Source organism: Megalops cyprinoides, chromosome 3, assembly GCF_013368585.1.
Source record: "Megalops cyprinoides isolate fMegCyp1 chromosome 3, fMegCyp1.pri, whole genome shotgun sequence".
Classification (NCBI taxonomy): domain Eukaryota; kingdom Metazoa; phylum Chordata; class Actinopteri; order Elopiformes; family Megalopidae; genus Megalops; species Megalops cyprinoides.
Genome location: NC_050585.1, coordinates 45,493,998 through 45,506,270, shown reverse-complemented (window position 1 = coordinate 45,506,270; position 12,273 = coordinate 45,493,998). Strand labels below are relative to the sequence as shown.

General features: G+C 38.7%; 1 protein-coding gene across 1 annotated transcript; it reads right to left on the bottom strand.

The window, feature by feature from the left end:
• Positions 1-2,250: 2,250 nt before the first annotated feature.
• On the bottom strand, positions 2,251-10,903 carry ube2b (ubiquitin-conjugating enzyme E2B (RAD6 homolog)). The gene is made up of 6 exons (XM_036525705.1): positions 10,757-10,903; positions 5,609-5,689; positions 4,972-4,997; positions 4,537-4,626; positions 3,336-3,424; positions 2,251-2,495 (listed from the first exon to the last, which is right to left on the bottom strand). Exons 1-6 carry the CDS (start codon positions 10,798-10,800, stop codon positions 2,367-2,369), a joined length of 459 nt encoding a protein of 152 aa, XP_036381598.1. The 5' UTR covers positions 10,801-10,903; the 3' UTR covers positions 2,251-2,366.
• Positions 10,904-12,273: the final 1,370 nt, after the last annotated feature.

Below are 12,273 nucleotides of genomic sequence, written 5' to 3'. Positions count from 1 at the left end.
AATCATCTCATTGTTTTTTAAATAAATGTTTGTTTCTCATGATTTGCGATCCTATATTATATTTGTATTCTGGGTGATTTTTGACCCTCTTGGCAAATATGGAGTCTGCTCTGCTGACACCATGTGCCAAGTAAGTGTCTCATAGTGTGTACATGCTGAGCAGGCTGGTTCCTGGTATTCTTTCCAGCTGCATTCAGAATTACTGGGATTCCCTGAGTCCAGTGTCTATTCCCTTTTGCTGTGGCCCTGCCTGGTGATGGCTAACTTTTGGAGTAGACTTTAAAAGGAAATATTTCCATGGCTCTTTACTTTGACTTAGGTCATTAAGAAAGTCAACTTCATCTTCGGGGAAGATTATTTATATGAAAGATTATTTTAGCCAAACAAATTACTATGTATAGCACACACATGCATTGTAATCAATTGGATAAAGGCTAAAGTATATTTAATCAGTGGTGCTGTAACTATTTTTAGAGGATTGCCTTTGAGAGAATGTGGGAATGAAGATTCCTTCCACTGTGTGTACTCCCAGATAACAGGGCAGATATTTTAAGGAGTGTATAAACACTGTTACATAACTCACTATGTACTGTTGCCTAGTGCTTACTGTTTCTTCATACTACAATAGACAAAAACTCCTGTACTGACTTTTTATTTTTTTTGCTTGTATTATTAAACAGGCATTGGCATGTGTTACGAAAGAAGAAAGCTTCCATAGGTGTTGATCAGCTTTTAATCGAAAGTCATCTCCAGAATCCAGGGAACTGTAGATCTGTGAGACTAGAAGGGGACATCGTGGTGTCAAAGTGTGCTTGCAGTGTTGGTTTCAGTAAAAGCCATGCTCCTGAGAAAGACTCAAAAAAACACAAATTAATGCAGAATGCTTGTGATCTTTAGTAACCCCCATTTCTTCTGGCATCCTTCTAATAAGCTCCCTGGCCAACTGTGTTCCAGAAGCCAAGTATTTTCACTCCCTGATATTTTGGTTTCAGTGTTTTTAGTAATGTAGAAGCCATGTTTTATTCTCAGTGAACAGGGTGGAGAGTTGCTTGTTGACAGCAGCACCACACCTTTGCAAATGCCGTTAGAGCGGCAATGATGCCTACAGAGCATGTAACCGGTCCTTGTCTTCTCTTGTTTCCATAGCAACCACAGCTGTGTCACTCCTAGCTGGTTTTCAAAGCAACAGAAGTAACTTTCCACAACAAAAACAAGTGCAGTAGACATTATGGTGTTTTTTTTTGTTCAGGAACAAGATTATTCTTGGTAAAGCAATCTCAAAGTCTGTAAAATGTATTTTATTATGTTTATACAGCATAGTAAGTATACATTGTTATAATAAATTCACAAAAACTAACTTTATAGCATCTCCCTTGTCATTATATTATGTGGAAACAAGACACTAGCCACCACATACCCAACAGTTTCTCAGAATCTGATTTCATGAAAAATGTCTGCCATTCATGACAGTTTTGTTCACCATAAAGTGAACTCGCCACTCTCTTCATTTACCTTAATTTGGATGACGTAACTTGAAAGACCACACAGCAGGCAAGAAAAACATGGCTTAAGAACAGCAGATATGTTGTCAGATATGGACATGATCAGTATGTGCAGCTCATAAGAAATGAAGTGAGTCAGCCCTTGATCAATTTTGAGCTGAATTTCATGGTGCAGGCAGGTGGTGGACTATCCTTGTTTATAGCACCTACACCAAAGGATTCCTTTGTGCCAGAATGGCTTTGGTTTAATTTGCTTTCCACCTAAACAACAGTTTTATCCTAAAAACATGTCACCAATTTGTGCACAGAAGATACACAGATAGTCTTAGTTGATGTTATTTTTGTACACTATCTTTAATAACCAAAACATTTTTACAAAATAATAATCAAGTTAAATGCTGGTCAAGCTAATTTAATTACCGGATGCCTCTTTTACATTTTTGATACATGACTGATATTGCAGAAGTCAACAGAGTAGCCATTCATTCAACAACAACAAAAAAAAATATCAGACATTACTCTCCAACAGCCAAACAAGAAAACATTTAAAAATAAAAGGTTCTATAGAAACGGAACAGTAACAGCATCAATCCAACAACAAAAAGAGAGATATATTACAAATTCTGTTAGCAATAACTTATTTCACATCATGCAATTAAAAAAAAAATTAAGAACAACACAAACCTAAAAGATAATTTTTCTTCAAAGGTGTTGGCAAGCAAGTAAACGTCCCTACATTTTTTTTTTCTTTTTTGACTTGTGGCACTTATAAGTTCCGTTGTTGACTCCTTTTTTCTTGATGAGGTAAATGAAAGACTGGGTTTGATAGCAGTGTCGAAGAGCACACACACACGCTCTTGTGTGTTAGGAGTCCCTCCAGCTCTGCTCCACAATGGCGGACACGCGCTTCTCGTACTCACGCTTGTTCTCTTGGTAAAGCTGTGCAGCCTGGCTGTTAGCTGGGCTGTTGGGATTCGGTTCATCCAGCAGGGACTTTGTTGGGGGGGGGGGACAAAGTAAAGAACAGATGGGTTAGAAATGCATTTACATTATATTATTGGCATTAGGCATTTTACATTACAGGCGTTTGGTGCTATGCTGTGGTGGGAGTTGCGGGCAGGCCAAAGGAGCAGAGAATGGGATGCGTCTATCTGTAGTTTCAATGAGCAGGAACCCCCCTGTGCAACACAAACTCTGTGAGCAGCTTCACTGATTGTCACAGCGGTTCTCCCTTCAGAAAAGCGGTCAGCAGCACTGGCTTCCATTCCTATACAACAGTGCTCATGTTGTGATAAATTGTAGCGCTATGTATTTTCATTCCAATGTAAACAAGGACACTGGAAAGACAAGAGCATTTTTCTGGACAAGTCCAAGAGCCTGGAACAATTACTAGATTATTTTAAAAACATTTTTTTTTTTTATTATTTTGGTTCAAAAAGTCTTCAAGTCCTCATTATGCACCAGTCCTGTATCTCATTTAAAAATGTTTCAATGCAATTTTTAATGTTGTGCTCTTGACTTAAACACATTTTTAATAAAAAAAAATCTACAACCTAGATTTATACGGTTTACAGCCTGGCCTGCACTGGTAGACAACGTTCAGTGTCAGTAAGACAATGACAGTGGTGCCCTACATTTCCAAAGTTACGATCACAAGCAGAACAGACAGCGAACAGGCAAGGCATTATATATTTATGACAAAAATCCATCTAAAATGCAGAGCAGCACTACTGCGCACTTTCGTAGCGTCAGCAATAATTCTGCAGACAGCCATGCACACAGAGAGAGACAGCACTCCTCACAGAGTGGGAGCTGCCGAGGGCTCCAACCCACCTGGATAGATGTCAGGATGGAGGAGACGTCATACGTGGGGCTCCAGCGATTCTGAAGGATGTCTAGACATATACTTCCATCTGCATATACTTAAGATTAAAAAGTAGAAATTATTTATTCATCCTGTACTTTGAGGAGGTTATTTTCACATGATTATTTAAACGGGGGCCCTGTTTATTTTTTTCCCCCCCAACTCCAGTTGCTAATGCAAGAAAAAAAATCAAACTACTTAAAAATCATTCAGCTCAGATGAAGATGACTATGGAAGTCACACAAAGATGACGCATTGAAGATGTGAAAGAAAAAGCAAAATCAAAGTGAAACAGTGTGTTGTGGGTTAGTCTTCATTCAATACATAAACTAAAAAGGGAAGACTTATTAAAACACAATTCAGATGGAGAAACGGTCAATGGAGATATGTTCAGCTAGCTAACTATTCCGCTGAGTCCTACAACCTGCATTCTAAAATGTCTGAACTGGGATGGTAGATATGATATGTGCAACACTAGGGACCTGATGTGACCCAGATGTGACCTGGATGTGACCACATTCTCTTTAGATAAGAACTGTAAGTGAGGAGAGAAGTATATACGATGGAAAAAAGTCAAATCACACAAGAAAATTAGTGACTTGGAAATAGCTTTGCTGTGAAATAGTGTGTTCAATTTGCATAGGGTACAGTAGGCCAAATTGTTTGGGGGGTAACATGGCTTCATTTTGACTGAAATAATTCGTATGGCTGGCCTGTTTTTTATATTCATCATGTTTTTAGCCACTTCCTGTGAATCTTTTTTGTGTGTATAACTTGTACACTGAAAACATTTTGTGGACATCTCTACAGACTGGATATTTAACAGCACCTTTTCTCAATTTCTGAACTTAAGACTTTTCACCATTTTGCCAGATCAACTCTACCATCCTTCCTCTCCATGTGCTCTGTGACCTCTTGTAGAATGGGGTTATAACTGCTTTTTTTTTTTTGCTATCCAGGATATGACTGCTTTCGTTACTGAAGCAGAATTCCCATTTATCCCATAGTCTTAATTTATCTTCCACCAATTGCAGTTCTTCAGGCTCTGGTGCATGCTGCTCCTAATGTACTGACATTAATATTTCATGCTTTGGCGTTTTTAAAAACAACGCAAACAGGGAGCTTGATTCTTGTTGACACATGAGCCCAAAGATCTGCCGAGTCTCTTACCATTTGGGTGGAACATTTTGGAGATGAATCGAACTGTGGGAGGCTTGTTTGGGTACTCTTCTGAAAATTCTATCACAAGCTTAAAAGTTCCTGTGGAGAGAGAAGCAATTATAACTGCTAAAAATACACTCCCCATGACAAGCATTAATCCTTGACTGAGACAAGATTCAACCCAGCTGCGAATAATGTGTGACGAGACTAATATGAGATTAAATATGAATGCTGGCTCAGCAGCAGGGACATTTCAGTACTACTACAGGCTAAAGGTGTGAACCTGAATTCAGACCCTTACTCACTTCCACCTCCAATTACATGCAAACAACCTCAATTGCGGTCTTATTCGTATTACAAAATTTTTCATATGCAAAAAACACAGCTGCAACAGATTTAAATGGAGCTTTACATCTGAAAGGGTTGACTAAGCCATTAACTTACCATCTTCAAATGGGGTGCCTTCAGGTCTGCAAACGAAGAGACAGAAATATTGAAAGAACACTTTGTTACACACACATTCATATATTTGAAAACAGAATAATTACAAAGAGCTACTGATTTAAATGAACACACTTGAGTGCAGACACAGAATTCCTTTTCTGAACAGCAGAACGCAAAAAGAAGCATTATAGGCACACAATCTGACAGACTCAAGAGATGGCTATTGTTCATATGAGGGTTGCAGTGAGGAGTGGTGGATTTGGTAACCAGATGTGCGGCCAGAAATTTGCAGAATGGAATCCCAGGTGAAACCATTCTTCTGTAAATATATTCATTAGTATGAATAGAGAATGTGAAAAATGTAAGCTATGCCAACCGCCCTGGATAAGGGCATCTTCAAAGCAAATTATTTCCCACTTAAGAGGCGACACTGAAGACCTCCATAATTTCCCATTAATAAGATAAAGCCGGCCAGCTGTGCTCATCACTCTCAGTATCAGAGCAGCGCTTTGAGGTCACAGAAGGTCGGGTGGTCCTGAGCACCACCTGCCTGCATCTATCTGATGTGTGGGTTTCAAATGTACCCGCGGCGATCAGCTCAGCGGAACAATGGGAGGGGTGGATTTAAAGAGCTCACCCAAAAATAACTGCATTCCACATCATGATATTGTTTTCTGATGGAGCACCACTCACGCCAGCTGGAGGGTCTTCTTGAAGCCTGTGAGCAAACAAAAAAAAGGGAAACCTCTTCGTTATAATGAAAGTACACAGGAAACTATGGCCATCGTGCTGTGATCCTTTTAAATGATTTGTTCAAGGCCTGGAGAGTGAATTAAAGCACAATACAAATGGTAGCAACATTTTTTTGTTGGTTTTTGTACAACTCTTGCCTCAGGGACATCATTTGATCACAACAATACTCAAAAAACTGCACAAATTACATCACCGCAGACTTGAAAGGACATTTTAATTCTCTATAACAAATTGTGTTTTACTCTTAAGTTCCTGTGCTTGTAGGATTGCCTTTTACGGTTAAGAGACGACACAACCTTTTCTTTCAACATCTGAACTTCTGTCTGCACTTTAGTAGATAGCACCATGCTATAATCCTAATCGTAATATAGCCAGATGTTTTTATATTGAGTTAAAACTAGAAGGATCACATATTCAAGCACCTTGAATAGATCACAAAATAGGTACTTGTGTTTTTAAATGCATACTCATTTCTCAACATGAAAAGTAGAAAAAGCTGCTTTTGAAAGCAAGTAGATTATGCTGAACTTTGACAGACAGACTGTTCTCCCTGCCAATTATCTTTTCAACACAAGGCCTAAGCAGTGAAAACATCTGCCAGAAAGCAGTGTCCCCTTAATTCTGACTGAAACGAAATGAAGACGGATTGCTCGTAAAAGGTCAACCCTTTATAGAGAGTGTGATGCCTAGCTAAATGGCTAGCTAAGTCAATTTCTGAAGATGTCTTGTGTGGCTGAACAACCTTCACTCAACCCCAGGCATTTTTTTATTTAAATGTATTTCTGTACTGCGCTAAATGTAAACGATAAAGCCATGCTCTTAGCTAACATCTGCTCGATTAATTAAAGATGTCGCCTGCTGTTCAATATGGGTTTTCAAATATGATAGCTAGTGAGCTGGTTAGTATAAATACAGTTGTGCATATACTTTCTTGATTGGGATGTATAAAATATAAAAAAAACACAAGGTGTTCTGGCTTTCAAACATAATTTCTGTCTCCCAGTCCCAGTAACCCACTCTGCCTGTCAGTGAGTGAGATAAATAGGACCGGTGTTTTTATGGAAGTTAGTTCATTCCTGTGCATTCCTATCTGCAAGGAAAGCAAGCCTCTTCTGTAGTTAACTTGTTAACTTGTCCCACCACAGTTTAATCACTTCCTGTTCTCCTGGGCAGACCTCTCTGTGGACCTGCTAGGTTTTCTCTGTTCCCTTCCTTCCAGTGTTTTCATTCTATAACTGGCCGTGACCAAAGTGCTCCGACCATGTGACCGTGACCTGTTTCCTGCGCACGTCTTTTCAGGGACCACTCGCAGTCTTTCCAATGTCTCCATGAAGCAGCACTTTAATTAATCTCATAATCTCAGCTGATCTGCCCTCACAGTCAATAACAGATAGAAAAAAAACTGCTTCTTTGTGTCTTATGGCAGTCAATTCTTCATCAGCTATTCAGTTATTGACTTCATTGCTATCCTATTAATCATGTAATAATTGATTCATTCCGTAGCAAATCTTTTTGGACGTGGTGAACAAAAAAAATACTAATGCCTGTATTGAAAACACAATACAATATTGAGCCACACTCTGCTACAGTTATAGCTCTTCTCTCCCTTTGGAACCATGCAGGGTCAAGCCATGCTAGAACCTCTCTATGCTTGGTTGGCCAGGCTTGGCTTTCCACTGTCTTGCCTGGGCTGCAATAGGTCATACTAATTTAAACAGATGGGGACTGTCATGGACCCATTTCTAATTAGACTGATTCCAATTTACAGATTTTGATTGAAAAAAGACCCTGATCTCCCACTGGAATCTCATGTCAAAAGCATAATCAGAGTTATCCTTTTTTCATTTTAAAAAGACAGATAAGACTTCTCTCAGCTTCTCTCAAAGATGCAGATAAACTTCTGCATGGATCTCCTAGAGGCTGGACTGCTATAATACCTCACTAGCAGCCCAGACGGAAATGTGTCCTCTTTGTTAACAATCTAAAATCTTCTAAAAGGATTTTAAGAAAAAGAGATTTTAAAACAGCCACCTGTCCTCATGGGCTCTTCATTAAATAGTGACTTCTCATTTCTACTCCTTAACTATAAAGCAGAAAATGGGCTAGTGACTGAAGCCGAACCCATCCCACCCTCCTCTTTCATGGGTCACTTCCACTGTGTCCCATGGGGCCATCCTGCTGGAGGCTGGAGCAACACCTTGAGATAAGGTTACCCCATCACCATATCAGCCTATGTCTACTGCTTGTTTCCGGTGGTGATCCAAATACACACACCCCCCCCCAAACAGGTGTCCAGCACTGCCTTTCGGTTGCAGGAATATTTCCCATCTGGTGACTATACTGGCAGAAGGTGGCCTGAAGTCATGCTTCCCCCTCCCGAGGTCCCCCTTCACAAGCAACAGACCCTTCCCTTGAGACAACTTCCTTATGACCTCGCTGATCATCTTCCATGGCTGACCAATGAGAGGACAGCAGGAACTTCACACTGAACGGTTTCTGTTACATACTAACATAATATTAGTATATAATTGTACATTATTAAAAGTATTCAAATCTTAATTGATTATTTATTGCATAAGATTACTTGGGAGTACATGGCCTCAAACACGAATGCCCATGTAGTTTCATACAGGACCTATTACACTGTGTTTATACTGCTCTAGGCTGCTGCTACCAAAGTGAACAGAACAGGGTCAAGTCTGGAAAATGATCCCACAATCATCTAAGATCGAGTACAAAGCTTAAACCACAACTCAGCAATGTCATATTACAACCACATTGCCACCTGTATTTCACTAAATATCTGGCTACAAGGATTACATTTGTATTACATTCAGTCTAAGCAAGTAAAATCCACATTTCCATCACACATTTCTGGTGTGAATCCGTATCTATTTACATCTTACAAAGCCAGATTCCTAAGAATGACAACATGATAATGGCAAAAGACAGAAGAACAGCACAACTGTCCAATTTAACAATTTCAATGAAAACCTCAATATGCATAGAAAAGAAAGTGAGTACAGAGTATGAATTAATTACTTTAAATTATGGGAGCACAGAGTTATTTTGCTGAGTATGATTAAACTTTGTAAAACATACAAAAGTGACATCTTTGCTTACTGAACAGATCGAACATTTTGAAATTTTACAACCTAGTGTTAGCATTGTAAATCAGCTGACAGCCTACCTAATTTCTTGAGTAATTAACATGCTAAAAGTAGTCAGTTAATTGACTTCACAAAACAGATATACACACTTCATCAGATAGCAATCCACTTCCACCAAGAGCAATTACATCAATATTTAATAGCCATAGTTTAAATATTTTCAGTCTATCATTTCACCACACATTAAAACAAACACTTGTGTTGCATTGAGTCTACCTACCGAGGCCTATATTTATGTTTTCCCCTGCTAAGTATGTTTCTTGATGTTCAATGATACACATATATGCCTAATTCTGGCATCCTAGATATATTTTACTCATGGTTAACAAATACTAGGTATTATCCAAAGCCCCCCAACACAAGTAACAAATCAGTTTAACCAGAACAATGAAACAATGCACGAGAACTTCCTCTAGCTTAGTACTAACTTTTTAATGATAGATCTTAAACTGGTATATTTACATCCAGTCATGTGAGGCCCCTGTTCACCATGCTTAATCAATTCAATTGCTTTCAATAAGCAATGAAAGTAGATCAGTACACCATGTAGTATGACTTCCAAATGTTGGCATCACTTCATTACAATATTACCAATATATTCATGCCTTAAATAACTAAGGGCTTACACCCTAAATAATCAGGACAATGTAAGGATATTTTCCAAATATTGATATATCCACAACAGAGTACAGGCCATTGTGTCCACACAAACAAAAATCTTGACTTTACATGAAAGTACTTAGGTGTGGTCCAAGGTATATGAATGGACAGAGGGAATGAGAAAAAAGCATACAAAATTTCAGGAAAGATGGAGGCTCCCATTCTGCAAAATTTTAATAGAAATACCAAGCAAATGGGCCATTTCCTGTTTCACAAACGTTCATAGGCATCGCTTAATTTTCGTTACTGACATTTCCTCTTTAGCATTTCAGGCGTCATAGCATGCTCATTTAACTACGTACAAGATGCCACCTTAGGAAAAATGTAAGATAATATTAATGTTACGTTATGTTACTGTCTAATAATCAAGTCCATTTTTCTTCCTTAATATGGCCAAGGTTACAGCTATCTAACTAGCCTACGTTAGCTTGCAAGCTTTGTAGAAAGTGTCCTCAACTCAGACGCTTATTACAATGCAACAATAGTTCAGCTAGCTAGGAAGCAAGACGCAATGAAAAATAAATTACACCCATTGTTCTACTTGCACGCGAGATAGCAACATAACAGCAAGCTAGACAGCAAATAATGGTCTACTAAAAAGCAACTGATGGCTAACTTAGTCCGCTGTGAGGTCGAGTGTGCATACTCTCATCTTTACTGCCATCTTCACTGTTAAGTTGGCAAACAGTTTGGGACTTGCGAATATAAGAGCAACCAGCCGGGGAGTCAAACAATCAGCTACCTATAGCTTCAGCTAATGTTGAAGAATTCTGAGCTAACGTTAGACAACACGCCAACGAATGTCTTTGTCCATTTAGCTAACTTAAGAAACAGTTCGTCCTCGCAAGCCACATAGCTAGCAAACAACACAGTTTACTAAATATCCAGTTAGCTTCAGACACCAACAAGAACAAAGCAACGGTGCATAGAAAGCAACGTATAGCTCTTACGTCGACTAATTCTGACACAACAAATGTGACTCCAAATTTCACATGAATTGTGTCAGATAGGACATGCTAGGAAACAAGCAACATAAACGTAAACAGCCAACATGCAGGCTAGACAGCTATCTATGCATTACAGGCCTAGCCAGCTAACTAACTAACTACCGCAGGTGTTAGCCAGCTAACTAGCTAGCTAACACCAATGACAGTGAAAACATTGCAGCAAAACATATGTGAAAGTAGCAAGGCAGCTACTACCTTTTGAAGTCTCTCATAAGCCGTCTTCTAGCCGGGGTAGACATGGTTCAAGAGCTGGAAAATGCCACTTTAATCATAAAACCGTGCCGGAGCCGGTCTATATTTCGGATAATACTGTTGCTTGTACCTTTTTCTCCTTCCAAACAACTAGGGTGACGTCATGTACTTCCACAAGAAAAAAAGGGCAAGAATATTCCATTGGAACAGTCCACTTCAATAATATCGGATCAATTTAAAGGAGGAAAACGTTTAAAATATAGTTAAACTATTTATTAGCATTTAATATTGGTAAAGTTTGATGTTTATTCCCTTTCAACTCGTTTATAATGTTGATAAGCATATACGTTTTTATATTTAAACACAACACCCCTCTCTTAGTAATAGAGATGGTGCAATCTAGCAGTAACATGCTTGGTGCAGTTTCGGGGTGAGGAATCGGAAAGGGCAAGGTAGTTGCCAGCTAGCTGACTGGTTAGTGAAGATACCGCGGTGGGCACAGTGATAAGAAGGCAACATGTATACCTTATATACCTTAGTACAGAGAGCGAAGTGACTTTATTTTTTGATGGCTAACCTTACATTATTTGATGAACCCACCTCCTTTTTGAGGATACAGCCTGCCATTTTTATGTAAAAAAAAAAAAATAATAATAATAATAAAATACATGGATACAGATATATCAGTCGTTTAACACAGTAGCTTGTTGTCAGTGTACCCTCACCGCATTCGTTTTTGATTCTTCTTTACGGAAGTCTCCTTCTATTGTGTCCAATTTTGGCTGTTGCCATAGTAACCGTATTCTAGGTTCAAGATGTTTTACATCTTGTCATGTTATTTACACATAAAGTGTGGAAATTTTAAAGGTGGTATAAAATCGTGGTAGTTCTGGGCATACCACATTTTAAAAATATATAGTCTAAAATATATATGTAGATGCTCACTATTTTTTGTAAAACATGTCCAAAGACAAATATTTATAAAGAGCAATGCAATGTAAATCTAAATTCTGCAATTGAAGTTGTTGTGGGTGTTCATTTTACTGTATGTTTATATAGACTAAAGTAACACAGTAGGCTCATTTGAGGGACCTGAGTCTTGAGTTCAATAAGCCAGTTGTATTTCCTGTTCTGCCCTGCAGATGGTGAGAACTGCTGTCTAACACCTGCAGGAGACCAACCCCCAATTAGTGTATTAGTAAAAGGCCTTATGTTTATTCAAAATCTTTCTGGTTAGGATTTGGCCTTAGCTGTGAACAGGAATGCTGTGGATTTGTTGTTTGATTAACCCATAAATGAATCATCTTTAGTGAACATCCTGGAACACCTAAAGCCAGATGCATAGCCTACTTATTAATGCATCTTAATTTCAATTACAGCTACAGAATTTATAATAACCAAATATGCATGTACATTGACCCAGCGGTTTCTGTATGATAGTTGATGGACATGCAAGTTACTCCCCTCCTCATCTCACTTCACTGGCTTCCTGTTATCGCATCAAGTTCTAAACCCTGGTG